The sequence below is a fragment of the Sturnus vulgaris genome, chromosome 2, assembly GCF_052056855.1.
Source record: "Sturnus vulgaris isolate bStuVul1 chromosome 2, bStuVul1.hap1, whole genome shotgun sequence".
In the NCBI taxonomy this organism is placed as follows: Eukaryota; Metazoa; Chordata; class Aves; order Passeriformes; family Sturnidae; genus Sturnus; species Sturnus vulgaris.
In genome coordinates this window covers 60074882-60093101 of record NC_142244.1, presented here as the reverse complement: position 1 = coordinate 60093101, position 18220 = coordinate 60074882, and the positions used below count along the sequence as shown (strand labels likewise).

The 18220-nt window shown below is 35.7% G+C and overlaps 1 protein-coding gene across 2 annotated transcripts in view; it reads left to right on the top strand.

The window, feature by feature from the left end:
- Window positions 1-17601, top strand: part of AKAP11 (A-kinase anchoring protein 11) — a 44244-nt gene extending 26643 nt beyond the window's left edge. The window contains exons 8-12 of one of the 2 annotated variants that reach the window (XM_014891470.2): window positions 1403-1558; window positions 5349-5432; window positions 6145-6191; window positions 8614-8774; window positions 13294-17601. In XM_014891470.2, coding sequence (XP_014746956.2) covers window positions 1403-1558; window positions 5349-5432; window positions 6145-6191; window positions 8614-8774; window positions 13294-13440 — 595 coding nt within the window. In that variant the 3' untranslated portion in view covers window positions 13441-17601. The remainder of the gene's footprint in view (window positions 1-1402; window positions 1559-5348; window positions 5433-6144; window positions 6192-8613; window positions 8775-13293) is intronic. The other variant, XM_014891471.2, reaches the window with a different exon arrangement.
- The last annotated feature ends 619 nt before the right edge of the window (window positions 17602-18220 follow it).

The window sequence follows — 18220 nt, the reverse complement described above, 5'->3', positions numbered from 1 at the left end:
AGTGGGACTGAACTAAATTTTTCAAGGTTTGATGTGAAACACATACATACTAACAGCATAAAACTGCTCTTGAGTAGTATATTGTTGATCTTTGTACAACAGGGTTGAGTCCTTACTCAGTGTGTGATAAAAAAAGAAAGTTATGTGGTGATGTTTTTCTATACCTATGTTGTCAAAGATGAAACTTTATTAAAAAATTCTAATTAGAATATGCCAGCCACAAAATGCTGGGTTGTAAGAGATACTATTTATTATTAAATTTGGGGCAAAGAGATGATATTAGAATTTTGCTGACAGAATTTTTAAATGTTTCTCCTATCATGATCCAGTGTGTGGTATGTAATATGTTCCTTGAGAAATTGCCTTGTGTGATGTAGAGAACTGGTGCTGGGATAACTGTAAAGAAAAATGGGAAAAATGACCTTTTATATTACCCTGATGGGTTTCAGTTCAGCTATATATTTGTACAAATTTATACTCACTGGAGCAAAGTCTTAGGAATTATGTGGTTAAGATTGGCTTTTTAAATAGTGAATGTTACTGTGGCTGCCTGCTATGTGGGAGTAGGCTGATCATTTTTCTTCAACTTCCTACCACTTCATATACATATATATCTATATATATATATAGATAATCACAGTGTGCACGTGAAAGTTAGCTCATAACTGCAGGTTCTCATTTTGTAAGTTTTTTTTTGGGGGGGGTTGTTTTTTTTTAATAAGGAGTTCAAACTTTTTAAAATTAATTTTTGAAAGTGTCTTCTAAAGGTTAGCTTCTGTGAGGTATGGTTGCTTGATAGGTTTTTGGATAAAAAAATTAAACTTCCTGAGGGGAAAAATTCTGTACAAGTCATGCATTGCTGTACTTTATTGAAGGAGAAAAAATAAGCTTTTTCTGACAAAACCTTTTTTTAAATGGAATCTTAATCTTTTAGACAGCAGTCTATACCTAAGCACTATGTTCTCAGTAGCAGACCAATTAGCTGCTTGTACTGAAGGCACACCAGGGAAAATAGCCAGGCTGTCCTAGGGTGAACAAGTTCAGAAGTGGTAAGTCTTCTGCTTGAAAAGTGTACCTTGATACACAGTCTGCAGAGCTACAGTGCCTTCTGTGCTTCATACCAAATAATATTCCAAATGAGAGAATTCTTTATACCACTCTGTGATTTCTAATGAAAGAATTCCAAAAAGCAATCTCTGACCTAAGCCTATCGATGTTTCAGATTAATTTTGTTGCACTATTTCTTGTGTTAGGAATAAGCCACCTATTAAGGGATTCCCCACCTTTTCTTTTCTTTTCCAGTGGAATTTGATGTCTTTGGAATGGTTTGAAATTGCTGTGAATGAACTAACACAGATCAGCATGACATGCAGTGATGTTTTTGTCTTAAATTTTTGTTTAGCTCTGTTGGAAGAGAAGGATTTCACTCTGTTGAATCTGTTGTTAGCCAGCAGATGAGTCTTAGTATTGGTGATGATAGCACTGGGAGTTGGTCCAATCTAAGTTTTGAAGATGAACATCCTGATGAGAACAGCAGTTTTCTTCACCTAAGTGACAGGTAATTATAAAGATGTTAGTACAGCTAAACAGTTACCTTGACATCAAATAACTTGTCATCAAGTGGTATTTCTCCTAAGGTTTGGAGGAGAAGAAGTTATTTTTATCTTTAACACACAATGACTTTTCTATTAAAAATGGCACTAATACTATGATTTTATTTTCTTACAAAATGTTGTTGGCCATGAATGTTCATACTCTAAAATATATGGAGAGTGCATTGTCATTGATTCCAGGGAATCACATCAAGTGGAACTGTACATACAAAATTTAAGTATTACCAAAAGATGTAAGCATTTTAAAAACAACCACCATGTGTAAAATACAGCTCGAGAATACAGTTTATAACTTGTGCTCTAAAATATTAAAGCTTAAGCCTTGAGAAAATGTTTTATATAAATTCATTTATTTTTGAAAAAAAGTAATAGCTAATTTGCATGATGAGCTATTACAGCTATTTTTGTCTTTTTTGAGACTGGAATTTATAAGCTGCTCTAACTGACATTGGTGGAGTATTTATGTACTGCTAACCATGGACTTACAGGTGTGGAATACTGGAACTTACCTGTTCAAAGTAGTAACTTTTTCTACAGAGCTTCTCACTGCACTGTCCCTGGCTGATTGATAACTAACAGAGATTAGAATGGCAGTTCTAAAATTTGCAATATCTCTGCCTGTTTCCAGGGAGAATTACACTGAGAGTTGTGGCCCAAGCTTCTATATAAGGAATGTATGAGGAACAGATAGACTTAGATTTTTGTGATTGATATAAAAAAGTTCAGCATTTCTGTTGAAGAATAGCAGAAATGGGAGAGAGATTTATTCTTTAATTAGTACTTCCAGCATTGCTGAGATTAAAGAAAATATAGAAAACATACTTGCTTAAGTAATATCTAAAAAGGTTATTTGGTACCAATATGAAACTACTTAGTTAAATGTCTGCAGGATTTTTCATGTTTTGCTTAACTAAATAATTTAATCAATCCACTACTATAATTTATCACTCATAAACCTTAATAATTTTGTAAAAGAATACATTAACTTTAGAGTTATTTTAGTAAAACATCATTTCTTGAACAAGTGAAAATGATGATGAAAATCTGAGTATAAGGAAGAATATTCGCTATATTGGCACAAATACACACTAAAATATAAATTAGTTGATAATGGGAAAAATTATAAAAAAATTCTGGACCAGTAGTGCCTGTGTTGTATTTGTTATTTGTTTAACATTCCCAAAACAGATATAAATGAAAAGAAAGTAATTTATATAACTTGGAAGAAAATCTGTGGCTCATTAGAGGAGGAATGGCCTGAATTAACATGTTACTCATTGAAGGGGAGACATAATTTGGATAGCAAGGTGTTGATGGAGGAAACAGGCATGTGCAGATTGGTGAGCTGGTTTTACACAGCTAATTGTGGCTTGGTAACAGCATGTGTGTTCATCTGTGTTGCTGAGGTTTATCATGTGGAAGGAAGGATCTGGGGTTGTTGCCCTGTGTGAAAAAAGATAGCCAGGGGGAGATCTGTAACAAGACCAGGCTCAGTAATAATATCCTGTTGTGGTTTAACCCCAGCTGACAACTAAGCCCCACCCTGCCACTCCTGCCAAGGTGGGAGGGGGGCGAGAATTGGGAGAGTGTAAATGAGAACACTCGTGGATTGAGATAAAGGTGGTTTAACAGGTAAAGCAAAAGCCATGCACAAGCAAAGCAAAACAGGAAATTAATTCACTGCTTCCTGTGGGCAGCCCCATTGAGATGAAAGCTATTTAGAGAACTTGCTAGTTAGTTATGCAAGGAAGTGCTTGTGTCTTCTGCTTTTCATGCCAAAATCAGGTGACTTAAATTTAGAATTAAAAAGTTCTTAAGCTTTCTCTGTAGTTGATGTGTAGTTATAAGCATAGGTGTAGACATAGGCTTTTCATCCAGTGTCTGGGTTGGGTTATAACTCAGAGTAGAAGCCTCTTGCTTTTCTTGTTATTCTGCTGGCTCTTGTTGAAGAGCTGCATGAACCATTATAGAGGCATTATAATGCCTTTGTCTGTTTATTGCTTGTTTTGTGGTTACAGGAGTTTATTTTAAAGACTGTTAATTTGTCTGTTAATTAGAAAAAGGTCTCATCCCTTCTCATCCTCACTGTTAATCATGTGGTTCAGTATATATGATTATTTCAGACTAAGACTCACCTCTGTAAAGTGCATTAAAAGTCTCTTATCTAATCAGAACAGTAGTGTGTAGAGGTTACTCTGTTAGATTACAAATTCTTTATCCTTTAGTCTGAGAACCAGGGCGGCTTTTACTTCTATTTATGTTCTGCATCTGTAACTTCCAGTGAAAGAGGTGCTGTGAGTGCATAGTATTCATACCAATAGGCTACATTAAAAATTTTTATACCTGTAATTTAACGATTTTAAGCCAAATTTAATACTTCATGTAGAGTGTGATAGTCTCACACAGTAGCTCGAGAAATATTTTTTAGACCAGGTTTGCATTCTCTGCGAGTTGGTTTCTTCAAAAGCTCCTGCTCTTTAATTTTCTTTTTTCTTGTTTGCATAACAAGAGAACCCTTTTAATTTTCTTTGGACGTGTAGTCTAAATAAGCAACAATGTACTGAATAAGGCACTTGCAACTTCTTAAACTTTTTTTCATGTTATTTGAGTGTGTTTATATTGTGGACTTGCTAACCTGCTGTTCACTGTTTTGAAATTGGTATCCAAGCAAGCCTGCTGGAGAGCAGGGGACACTGATAGGTGATAAAGTAACTGGCAAACACTTCAAAGCAATCGGTGTCTGTCTCTTGAAATGTTTTCTTCCATCATTTTGCTATATGCCGTGAGTGGAAATGAGCTTCAACAGTCACATAAAACTTAGGTGGAGAAAGCATCTTCTTGCAGCAGCTATTCTCTGCAGTTACTCTGTGGCTTCTCATGCCATCTCTAGCAGACAGTCTGTTTTTTTGAAGAATGCTGGATATTTGGAAGTCCTGTTCTTGGAAGGCTTCCAGACATGCTCTGGGGGAGGTATGAAGGTGGGGAATGAAGATTTAATCATATTACTTTCTCAGTCTTGTCCATATTGACAGGTTTAACGAACCGTGCTATTTATAATGACTGAAATTAACGAGTGTAAGAACATGCTTTTTCAGTTCTTTGCATTGGCTTGAATGTAGTCATAGAATAAATGCAGTATTTTTGCGAACTGTGAGTGAGGTAATATTTTCAGTATTGTTTTCATAGATTTATAAACTTTTTAAAAAAAAATCAATTTGTAGAACAATATTAAAAATTTTTAAAAATTATTTACTCTAGGAATTCCATCTCATCAGGCTGTTGGAGATTGTTACTGGGTTTTTGGAGTGAGATGGAAGGATTTTGTATATGAAGTTGTCTTCACAATGCATAATTTTATTAGCTGCTTCTTAAGCAAATAATACAGATGTAATCCATTTTCCTATGAGTAATCCCTTTGAAATTGTTGAGCTTTTATAAATAACAAGCAATGTGCTTAGACCTGAGGACAGAATTCCTGCTAGCACTGATCTGAAAAATTAATGAGTACAAATTAATACCTTCACCAGTGCACTGAAACCTGCTAGTTTTGCATTAATTGTGCACATTGCTGCTCTGGATAGCGCTGAGAGTCATGTTTGTTCCAGCAAACCTGTCTAGAACGTTTCAGTGCTCTTGCATTAAATGTCTTGACAAAAGAGTTGTAAGGAAATGAAGGTTCTAGTTTGAGCTATTGTTCTTTTCTAGTTCAGCTGTCTTTTCTTCTTCTCCTGGCAGTAATGGTAACAGCAGTAGCTGGAGCAGTCTTGGTTTAGAAGGGGATGTGTATGAGGAGAATTTATCCTTTCCAACATCAGACAGGTTGGTTGAGTTGAGAAATATAAACCAGATGGGTTCTTCATAATTAATGCATGAAATCATCATTTTTGAAAATAAAAATACAATACATTTTTTATGCTGACACATTATTCACACTCTTCTCACTTAATTACAATATGATTTTTTCATTAATTAATCCACCCTGAATGATTAAATTTTTCTGTGCTAAAACTGATTAATATGTTTTGCTTGCAAAAAGATCCCTTTTTTGCATGTTCTTGCCTGCAGTTTTATAAGTTTTTAGATTTACTTTTTTTTCATGCAGACTAGAGCTTGCTTCCTACAGGATTTCTGGGGTTTTTTTCCCTTTAGCTTGTGTAAATTTTCAGAATTGCACAGTAGTTGGTTTTTATAGACCACTTAGACTTACCTATAGCTGTTCATATCTGTGATGTAAGGTGGCTCAGCCTTTTCACATATGAAGCAAAACTATTAAAATCAATAAGTAGCACCTTTAACACCTTTCTCTTATTTCTCTCTTCTCCCTTTTCCTAAGAGAAAAATCTTGTTAAGTTGCTGATAAGTCTGTTTACAACATGAAATGGTGTGAGAAGCCAAGCTGCTTTTCATGATCACTCCTTAATTCTTTTATGATCTTCTTGTCGTTTAACCTTCATTATAGTCTTAGAATTTACTACATTTAGTACATATATTGGATTGTATTCATATTTTTGTTTTCTTAACTAAAATACAGTGATGGAACAGAAGATAAAGATGAAGATTCCAAGGATGCTGTAGAAGGTAATGCCATTTCCTGCATATACTACTCTTCTTGTTCTGTGCACTGTACATTAATTTTTTTGTTAATTCTTTGTAGTCTGCAAAGCAAGGTGACAACTTTATTATCCCTGTTCATCATAATGAATGTCAGTCAAGTGTCAGAATGTTAGATTAATGCCTTACATAATCCTCTTAATGCACTGAAATTTGCAGCCTTTGGGAAGTGCTAGTTACTGATGCTTACATGAATTTAATAACATAAGGTAGGGAACTTTTATCAGCTTGTTGAAAGTGTGAATTTATATGCAGAGCTTAACTTTTTTTTAAAGTATATGTTAAGGAGCCATGGCAATGAGTTCAACATGCTGAAGAAGTTACTCAACCTGGACACATTAATCCTGGGAGAGAGTCATGAAAAACAATTAAAAAAAAAGTCTTGGATTCAATGCATTTGCTATTTTCTTTTTCTTTGTAGTGAAGTATAACATAGGGTCTATCCAGAATCTTGTTACAACTTTGTGGTTTGTTTGAAGATCTCTGTGCTCTGGTTCCAGCCTGATTGATATGCCCAAGGTTGTTAACTGAAATGAAAACAGCCTGAATACACAGTGTGTGAAGATGGTTTTAAGATGAGCTGATGTTAGAACAAGTTGTAACAGAGCTCTTTTTGTGTTGGGTATGTTCTGAAGATAAAGTAAGCATTTCCAGAAAGTTCTGCTACTTTCTTACAGAGGATATTCAGCCTTGTTGCATATCTTCAAGTAGTCAGAAAGATGTGTGGGTTTAGGGGTTTTTGGTTGATCTTCAGTTTTTTCTCTCTTTTAAAGCTCTTGGAAAATGTATATAAGCAACCAGCATGTCTTAATTGTATTAAATCAGATGAGACTGTAAGGATATAAGAAAATAAAGCTATATTAATCAGTATTTTTTCCTTAAGGTAATTGTAATTAAAATATTTTCTGCTCTGTAGGTTTCATCTGCTTTATCAATAGGTCTTTACTTTCTTTTGGTCCCAACTTTAAAAAGTTCTGGCATCTCAAATACTCAAATTGCTCAATTAGGATAGTGATTGGATTTTTTCTTTACATGGTTTAAGCATCACCTACAGTCTGTAGTGCTACAGACTGCTTTGTACTATATTAAGGATTTTCTAGTGAAATTTTTCCAGTGTAAATTCCTCACCTTTTCACTATTGTTTTGAAAACACTCTTTCTGTTGTGTAATTGTAGGACTGTTTAAACAGTGTTCTAGGTAGAAAACCTTTGTACCTGGCCTTGGACATTTATAAGTTCTGTTCATGTCATACCTGGAAATGTCTGGCTTTTTCTAAGCTGACTGTGCCTTGTTCACCAAAGAATTTGAATCAAGCCTTATTATCAAATGTACATCTATTTCTAAAGACTAAAAAAATGTACCAAAATTTCCCAGCAATATTACTGCAATGCTTTCCACCCACTGTCATAATTTTTTTTAAATTGTTCTTTTTCCTATCAAGAAGTTAAATTTTGGGGCTCCTAGACAAATACTCAGTTATCCACTAAAAGCACTGTTTTGTTTGACAGTTTTGCTAGTCAATTTTCTCTTGCTTTTACGTCTGGAGAAATAGTTTCAACTTGCTTAACTCTGCCAGTTGGGAATGTGTACCTCAGTTTTCATGACCTTAGTTGGAAGAGTATTGAGATTGAGGTAAACTCGACATGAATATATGTTTTTCTTACTAATATATTCCATGTTTCTGGAGTGAAGTTCAATATTCTGGAAGTAGTAACTCTAGTTTAGAGAGCATTAAGCACCTACCTAGTTGTTTCTGGGAGTGTGACAAAGGATCTCTGTGGTAGCTGGACAGAGAAACTCAGCTTGGGAACAGAAGTTGACAATACCGTATTTCTTAAGTGTTAAACACCACTACTCTTCCAATGCTGTACAAATTTTTGGAACTTATGCTGTAAAAGAAATGTTGAAAAACTGGATATGCCTCAGTAAAAGCCAGCAGTATACTTTGGAAAAGTTCAAGAGGCAGCCTGGTCAGTGCAGGAAAGAATTCAGAAATGCACACTTTGAGAAATCAGTTAGATGAAGGCATAGCAAAACATAGCAGCTGAAAATGGAGGGAACTGAGGGACCATGTGAGAACCATTGCTGTTCACTTTATGAAAGTCTGCTAAATTTCTTGTCATTTGGAATATACATTATAGTTTAGGTATCTTTTAGTACTTAGCTGTGTTTGTGCACAGTTGTAAATGGGATAAACAGTACTTCCTAATGGGAAAGTGCTGAAACACTTGAGACCAGTCTAATTTTTTCCTTTCATATTTCCTTACATTTTATCTGTGTATACTGAATTGAGGTTTTTAAGATAATACAGTCTGTAGACAGGGAACTACAGAGATTTTTTTGAAACAATTTGAAGCTATAGATTTGATTATTTTATATTTGATGTTAGGTTTGGAGCAAATGCGAAAGACTTTATCAATAATGAATATTGATCTGGAACCAAATCTAGTGGACCCACAGCTCAGAGCAGCACTCCAGTGGCTGGCAGCTTCTGAAACAGAGGTGTCTGACCTTCACTTTCGTGACACTGCTGCAAGGGACTTTGTCTTTGTAAGTACTTGGGTTTCATGGGTGGTGGGAAAGAGGAGGGATTTCCTTGACTTTCATTTGCTGTGCTATACTAGCTGCTATTACTTCATTTGCTGTTCACTGCTGAGGAAGATCATTACTTAAATCCTGAGAGGTCAAAGTGGAACAGCATGTTTAGCCTGGAAATATACCATATATAAACCAGTATTCATCAAAGCTGATTGTTTCACTTCTTCACTTACAAGTGTTTCACTCCAAAAAGGATGCTATTGCATCATTTGTGTTTGGTCAAAGTTATGTTTTTTCAAGCATTTTTTACTTAGTATTTAATTGTCTATAAATTGAATCTTTCCAAGAACTTGGTCATGCAAATTGTTTTCTAACTTAGCATGTTCTGCCTAGGGTTTTTTTTGTTTGTTTGTTTTGTTTTATTTTGTTTTTTGATAGCAAAAATACATTTTCTTGTTAGAAAGAAGTTTAGTTTTGAGGTAAATATTATGTCTTTATTCTGTAAGCAACTAAAGCCAAAGCTATTGAAAAGAGCTCTCAATAAGATTGTTTTATTCTTAGGTGCCTTTACTTTCATTTTATTGATCAAACTTTAAAGGAGCTGGGCTTCAGAATTTATGTCCCTTTAGAAAGGTGCAGTATTTTGGTATGCATACTGTCCTGAGTATTTCCATCAGAAACACATAAGAGAAACTTATTATTCCAACAAAATCATAAAACCTATACTTTCATGGCTGCACACCAAACTACACATGATAATCTGGAACTTCTTACATTAAACCTATATTAATCAAGAAATTACTTTAACACTACCTCGTTATTGAAAGGTTAACTTAATAGCTATATAGGCATTGTTTCTAATGATGAGGTTCACAGGAGTGATAATTACAGAATATTTATATTTTGTGAAATAATAATAATGTGAAAAAGGGTTAACATGATACCATTAATAGGATTTTAAGAAATGCAATCTTGGCAAAAATGACTTAATGTACTTATCAGTATATTAAGGAAGAAAAAGCTTGCTCTCAGTTCTGAAATGTAATATTGACTCTTCAGCCTGGGGCTTTCCAAAGCTTACATCATCATTTCAGGAGAAAAGTGGAGTTACTGGGAGGTAAAGGTCGGTGTGACAAAACAGACTCCCAGAGTTGGAAGGATGTGTGCACTGATGGTGCTCAGTTACTGGAGACTTGTGGCAAAAATGTGAAAGGTGCCTAGAGGCCAGTCCAGATTGTACCTGGTCTACATTTTCCTGAGAGAGGCTCCTCCTTTCCTAGCACACAAAGAGAATGATAATTTTGAGGTGTTTTTCTGCCTGTGTAACTGTGTGGGACATATATTTGATTTAGAGAGTAGGAAGTTCTGCATTCTTATTTGAAATAACCCAGAAAGTTTGGAAACGTGTTTTGGGCATATAGAAATACTTGCCCTATGCTCCTTTTCTGGAGCTTGGTATGTTTGATTTAGAATTATTTCAAGAATATATTTTATTGTTCTGAGAGAGTGGACTTTGTGCTTCTGTAAACTGGAAGGCAGTTTGAGAATACTTTTCTCCATTTCTGTGCTGTTTGGAATTGTTGTTTTTAGTCCTTATATTCATATGAGTCTTCTTTGTTATGGTTGCTAAGTGTCTTAACACAAAGAAGAAAATACATCACTTTTTCTGTTCTCACATGCTTGGCTGAGCATTCTCTGAAGGTTTTTGGATGTGAACGAGTCTGGGTTAGGGGTAACACTCATTCTAACCTCAGGAAGTTTTTTGCCTTCTTTTGAAGATGTGTTCATCTGTTTTATGCTTGTTGCAAATACTCAGGTAGGATAGTGATAGGACCTAGAAATGTTAATAATAATTTATTTTCTGTGTATCTAAAACATGTATCAAACAATATAATATGAAAGACAGAAAAAAGATGGCAGGTGCCTCTTTTTAAAATTTTTCCTTGACTTTCTCGTTCTTCGGCCAGCTCTGAGTTAAGAGACTACAAAGTTGTGGTGCTGAGATTTGAGCCAATGCTCCAGGACACACAGGAAAGATATTATTAGCTGGCTGTGTATCTGAGCATGACTCCAGCTACTTTAATAAGAGGACATACGAAGAAGAGCACTCTGGAAAATAGCAGTGTCTGTTATGTGTGCCCTCCTAAAAAATTATAATACTTTTCTACGTGACACTTCAGTCATAAATTGATACTGAGTTGACACCTGAAGGTAAGACCTTGTGGCAGGCAATAGTCATGCAGTCCTGAAAGTGCTACAGTAGTTAATTGTTTCAGTTAATTTTATAGATTATTTTTAGTTCCCCACATGCAGTTATATTAAAATAATTTGAAATTTTGTTCGCCTCCCCGGAGGCAGAGAATGATTAGCCGTTTTTTTTATTCCATCCCACTTGCCAATGGGAATGATCTCGGAGGCAGACCGAGTTGAAGTGGCCGCAGCCATTCCCGGCTCTTGTAAAGCTGAGCGAGCCCCTCCAGAGGGCGCCGCAGCCCAGCAGGAAGCCCCGGCCGCTGTCCTGGTGGCCCCGCAGCCGCTACGGGCTTGGGGCTTGGGGCTTGGGGCGCATCTCTCGGGAGCCACCTCGGCTTCCTGGGGACCCGGCCCGCGGCTGGAGCACGTCGGAAACAGCTCTTTGCTCTGTGAGCGGTTGGTGAGTTGTGGAAGGGAGGAAAGGCTTGTGTTAGCTGATCGCAGCAGGGAAACGAGGCACCGACGCGATGTGGCTGCAGGAAAGGCAGAGGTGCTCCTGCCATGTGTCGGGGTATTGCTGCAGCTGGGTGTGAACTCTTACTTGGCATGCTCAGCAAGGCAGAAAGGAGTTAAATACCTATAGGATAGAACTAAATACGTTTGTTAGGACGATAACAAGAAACCACTAAGTTAGAATACATAGCTCTTAGCTTCTGTGAGATGCCTTGACAAGGTGGATATCCCTGGATTAAAAAATCATATGTATTACATTTTTAATCAGACCTTACCTAGCTGTTTTAAGATTCCTGTTTTGAGCAAACTCACTTATCTGGCAGTAAGAAACAGATTGGTCATCTAAAGAAATAGTGAGATTAAACCTAAAATTAAAATTTAGATGACAGCTCTGTAGTTTTACCACGGTGGAAAACTTTGTTGAACAGAAGTTTTATATTGTATTTGCTGAAGTAGGTATTTGGACATTAGCCATACTTTCCTCTGGCAGAGGAAAGAAAAATGACCATTCTTTTATAAACCAAGAAACATCATTTACAAAATTGCATGTTGTAGACTGTAAAACTCCTACTTCCTGTGCTCTGCTTTAAAATTCACAGAAATAGCTACAGATTTCAGTCTCTTCTTATATAGAAAATGTCTTTTTTTTTTCTACTGAGAAAAGTTTCCAGTGTTCAGAATAAATTATAATCAGAATTAGAGAGGATTTTTTTGCTTGTTCAAGTTAATGGTTTTCTCAAGAACTTAATTGTTAGATACATGTTTTTATGCCTGTGTCCTTTCTGTCAGTGCTATCACCTGCCTTGTTGCAGTGGGAACATCAACTAGGTAAAGAAGCAGGGAAAGATTGTCTTCCTTTTTATTTTTTTATAGAACTTTATATTGCAATCTGACAGGTCTCATAGTAGAAACTGTATTAATTTTTAATTTTATAGCTGTGAAAAATATTTCTCTGAACAGTGTGTATGACTTTTTAAAAACTTAATATATGGCATGTCTTTGTAGGGACTATAAAAGGAGATAAAAATTTACAGCTCCAACGAATAAGTAGAGTGTCTAAACTGTGTTTACAAAATGCAGCATTGACAGGTGTCCAGAAAGCTACAGAGAATAGTTCGTTTGTGTGGGTGTTTATTTGTTTGTTTATTTATTTACACTTAAAATTGTTAGGTTTTTTTACTCCTGGGCAAGCTGTCAAATTCATTCTTTCCTTAGGGTTGGCTTTCTTACACTTATAGCTGAGCTTGACGCATCAGCAATGGAAGATTTTTTTCTCTTTGGATCCTGGGGGAAGAGAAATGTTTTCAGTGACACTGTTCTCTGTTCCTGAGTGGTAGTTTAACTTAATCATCACCTTTTCCTCTTCCCCAAGATGTTATAATTTCCCAACTCTGAAGACACTGTTTTCATTGAGGGTAGTGTCTGTGCCACCCCAACCACACTATATGTTGTGAAACGAAAATCCACATCCTTTTATTAAGACAGAGTTTTGTCTTTTTATACATGCATTATTGGTATGGGAGGGGTGGCAAATGTCTTAATCTTGTGTTCAGAATTTCCTGTTTTCTGCAGTCTTGATGAACCACAGCCCTCATACCTGTGGCACCACATAATTTGAAAATGGTGCTCCCTCCAGAAGAGTTTTGTGAAGATTGCCCTAAAGAAAAGTGCTTGAATCTTGCGGAAGTTTTTGTTTTTATAGATGTGGGAATAATGATTAACTTATTACAACTGATCTCTTATGACTTAATGTTTCAAGAATAACTTCTGTAACTTAATCAGGATGTCCTAGTCAAAATGTTTTGTTTTCTCGTCTCCTCTTTAGCTTTCCAGAAGACTGAGAGAAAGAGACTGGAAAGTTGGAGATCTCTTGCAAGCAGTGCTGAAATATTGTGAAATGATAGAGACAACATCTGATGGAGAGCAAGCTCTAAGTAAATCTTTGGTCAGTTGGCTTCTGGAAAATGTCTGAAAAATCCAAAGATGCAACACTCTTCGCTCCATTCCTCTTCTGAAAGGAGATAGAAGGAACACAGATGTGTAAAGTAAAATTCAACTAGTGAATGTTTAAGTAATAGTCAGCATTAAAAGACTTTGAGGTGAAAGTCAAAATAGCTGTGCTGTGCTTTGTGATACTGTGCACATGGTATGTTTATTCAGTCCATAATCGGTGTTGTTCTCCCACGCATAAATTGTATTTACTGCTGTGTTCATACCACTGAGATATTTATGAACAACCCTTGTCTATAACCGTAGTCCACAGGAGACAGTCTCAGACATGATATTCAGGATTCCCCTTGTGCCAGGATGACTCTTTGTCCCACTCCTATGTGTGCTGTATTCACAGCAGGACTGAGAGCATTGATTTCAGCAAGAATCTGCTCTGGAATACCTTGCTGCAGACAGTGGAAAAATTATTCACCTTGGCTAGGTGTTATGTGCCCAAGAGCAGCATTGCCAGGAAGAAAACTGTGACCTGCCTGAGCAGCCCCTTAATACAGCCTGGCTTCATGACCACCTTTATCTATTTTAACTGTATGTGAAGATGGGAGAGTCTGCTCTCAAAGCTGAGGTGCAAATGCATGAATTGTTGACTCCTGTAGAGCTGGTAACTTCTGGCAGAAGGGCAGAGTGAGAAGTTGAGCATAATTTCATATGTAATTCTTCAGCAAGGTTTCCTGAAGCTTGCCAATCAGATATAAATGGCTAAAATTTTTAGTGAGGCTTTTTGTATACAGAAACTTCTGACAGTAATTCTGTGTCAAAGAATTTGTACATTAGTCTCACACAGATGTGTTAAAAGTAGAAGATAGAAATTTCTGAGGATTTTGGCCATCTTTTTGAATAGTTTTATTTCTTTATTTCAAAGCAGTGACATACAAATTTTCTTTTCATGAATAAAGACAATTTTGTTACTCAGTAAGCATGGAAGATTTTAGCAAAGAAAGCTAATAAAAATGTAAAGGGGAAATATCTTACAAATTGGTATTTCATTTTTGTTAACTACCTTCACTGAACTTATTTTAAAGGCACTTTTAATTGAATTGTTTTAGCAGTCTTGTCGGGTTTCTTACCAATGCTGCTGTTATGCCTTTCTGTCTGAAGGGAAATCTGGACCTTCACTTATCCTGTGGTTTGAAAATACTTTCTGGGATTTGTTTTTTTTATATATCCTTTGAGAGAAAAAGGCATGTGCTGGTGATTACCAGGTTGCCGCCTAAAACTTGGCAAATAATAGAGCGTTACTGATTTTGGATGAACAAAAAAAATCTTAATAGCTTTTTCTCAGAAAAATATACTGTTGATATGGTACACAGTTTTGTGATCCCAAACAAGGAGAAATATGGTCTCCAAATCTGTTCCTGAGTTTTAATAGCATATGTACAATTCTGATTTCCCTTACCCCATGAATTTCTATGAAGTGTCACACTGGTAAACTCAAACTGGTAAACTTCTTGCAGTGTCTTTGTGTTTCAGGAGAGCATTCCACTGGCCTTTGTTGCAGAGACATGGTTGGTTTTAATCGTCTTTTGTGATCTGGATTTCTGCCTTGGATCTCACAAAGTTCACCTTTCTCACAGAGCCAAAGATTTTTCATGTTTTTGTATATGTACATAGATGTGTTCACACATGTGAATACACACAGATATGTTTATCTATATGTGCATGAGATCTCACTGCTGTGAACTCCTGGTGCAAACTTCTACCACTAAATTAAAATTCTGTTATGCTCAGTTTATTTCCTCACTTCATGTATCATTTCATTGATTGAAAAATCGATGTATGTGACAAAAAGACCAAAACTGCTTCAAGGTCTTTTGTATTGTTATAGGTAATAGAATCCAGACATCAGGACATTAGAGCCCGAAACATGTCGAGGGAAGTTATTTAATTCCTCTATTTGGAAGATAGTTCTAGTAGCAAATATTTTTTAAGAATTGTGCAAAGGTTGTTTGGATTTTTTTCTTCCTCTCCCAAACCCACATATTCCTTTTTCCCTTTTTTCTTTTTTAAGGTTGATTTTCTACATTGTTTTAGACAAAAATTTGAAATAATATCGCTGGTTATTATATACCTTCCCCTTAACACAGCAATAATATACTTGTACAAATTTACCTATAAAATTGAAGTGTCAAGGAAATAAAATGCTAAAAGCAGTGCCTCATGACTAAATTTTGCTCACCAATTGGAATTTCAGGGCATGAGGATACAGTATAGTGAAGTGTTTCTGTACAATGAGAAAGATACTGAAGGTATTGCAAATGTGCAAAAGCTTACATTTAAAAAAATCTACAGCACAGCCAATGAAAATCACTGCAGGAACAGCCTTTTTAAACTCATTTGTTCAGAATGATGGATTTTATAAAGTTGGTGAAGTGCTTTTTCTTTTCATTTTACTTTTTTGGAGAAAGGCAGAAGATTGTGCCATTCACAAAGCTTACAACTATTCAGAAAGTTAACTGGACAACAGTTTTACTGAAAATTATCTTTATAAATAGAATCCTGTTTTCAAACTAGATCAAATATGTTGTGTAACTATTAATTGGTGTTACATTAAGGAAGAAATGGTTTTATTAGCCTCTGTGGAAAGTAGCATAGTTTCCAAATTTTCATGAGAAAAATGTTACAAAATACTTCATTTTTGCTGAAAACAAGCAAAAAAACAAAGCTAGTTTTCTACACAAATAGTTTTGAATTTGTTCTGAATGACTTGACTTTTCTCCTTCTGTATGAAGTTGAAAAACATTAAACTAGCCTGGCAAAATTATTACAATTGAATAATTTTAATAATCTTTGAAAACTTTACTCTGGCTATATCTAACTGGTGCTCTTTGCCATATTAGTGAGAAAGCTGCTCCTTGCTAATGCAAGTCTTAAATTACACTTTTACTGAGTTTGTTTAAAACTCCTGACCACAAATACAGAAAGCTGTAAAAACATGAAGGGCCACATTATGGTCCCTTTAAAGCAGACAACTCTGCTTTATAAACAAACATAATAAGGTAGAGTTTGTTTCATCTAGCATTTTTTCTGTATGGGAAACCCTGGTAATTTAATTTTTATATTGAGGAAAATATATCCTAGAATGTTATTGTTTCAGAAATCACCCAAACGCTTCATATAAATACATTTGGTGTTCTAAAATACGGAAGCGTTGTGATATTTTGTAAGATTCTGTAGAAGAAGCACTTTGAGAAATAGTCCCTCTAAAAAGTAAGTTAGAAGTGGCCATATTTAAAACTAATTCATACATTCAGAATGGGGTCCATAAACAATACAAAGTATGCATAAAGCCTTAAAATAAAAAACAAACAAAACTCAAATCCATATGTCTCAAAACAAGGATGTGAAAAGCAGCTCAGATGATGTACATGAACACAATTTCTGTAGTATCTTTATTCTTGAGTTTTTGAAGATTGTTTAAACATTTTAGAAAAAAGCCAACCAAAACCCGGAAACCCACATTCCGAGACTAATTAAGTCTCTCAAGAATGATTTTAAATGTTACATTTCCTAATGTAAGTTTGTCTGGGACCTTTTCTATGAAGAGAGACAAATAGATGGAGATGGGAACAATGTGCGTAGTAAACACCAGCGCAAATCCCTGTGGTTCTAGACAGTCAGCTTGCAAAGAAAAAGACAAGATTCAGGAATGATTTCTATTGTAAGAAGTTTGGCTTTTCAGCAAGAGCCACTACTGTCAAGCATTTACTGTACTTGAGCTCTGAAGAGACAGGTACAGAGCCCAGCCACTGTAGTCACTTTATTTTGTACCATCTTTGTACATTCCTGTTGTATAGCTGGTGGTGTAGTTTTAGAGGGCCTTTGTTCTAATGTCTGAACAGTATTTAATAATAAAATTTATTATAATTTGCTGGAACTGCTGCTTATTTGTGCAGTGTTACAGTAATTCACAGCCCAGTTAGTGATGCAATTGTATACCAAAAGTTTGAATAACTAAATGTTTATGTAACTGTACTCAATGAATATGAAGGTCTTGTACTGTATAATGGTGACAAGTTTTGCCATTTTAGTAATTTAACTATATTCAGTTTTCAGATTATGAACTCCAGGTTGCACTAAATTTGTCCTTGTTTTAGCAGTGGCTTAAAATAAAATACATTTCACTGGCTTTGAGAGTGCTGTCCTTTCTTGTAAATTCATGGAATATTATTTTTCTTTTCAGCAAACATAGCTAAGACCAGTCTTGGTTGGTGGCTCTGTGAAGGCACTTGAGGAAGGGTTTAGTAAACAGTGTATCAGTAGATGGCATACTTTTTACAGAGTTAAATTGGAGTCCTGCAAGGGGTAAAGACCCTGCTTTACTGTCTTTGGGTTGAAAGGTGAACCCACAGGTGCACTGACATGCAGTAAAGTGTCACATGGGCTCTATTCACAGCACAAGGGGATGTAAGAACTAGTCAGCTTCATCTTGCCTGGAAGCTGGGTTAGTAAGGTGGCCTTGAAATTTCAGTCTGGACTGAAGTTGGACTTTGGCACTTTGTCCAGTATTTGGGAAATTAGCTTAGAACTCTGCTTTAGGCTTCTGGACAAATCCAAGAATACTCTGCTAATGAAAATGTAGGAAACAGGACATTTCACAGACTTCTTCACAATCCTTGAGTGTTTTGGAATCTTGTGAAATCCACCAAACAGCATATTGTCAAGTACCCTAAAATAGTAATGCTGAGCAGAGATGATGTGCACAGGTACTATTTCTAAGATTTAGAAGTACTGCTGTTGCAAATAGC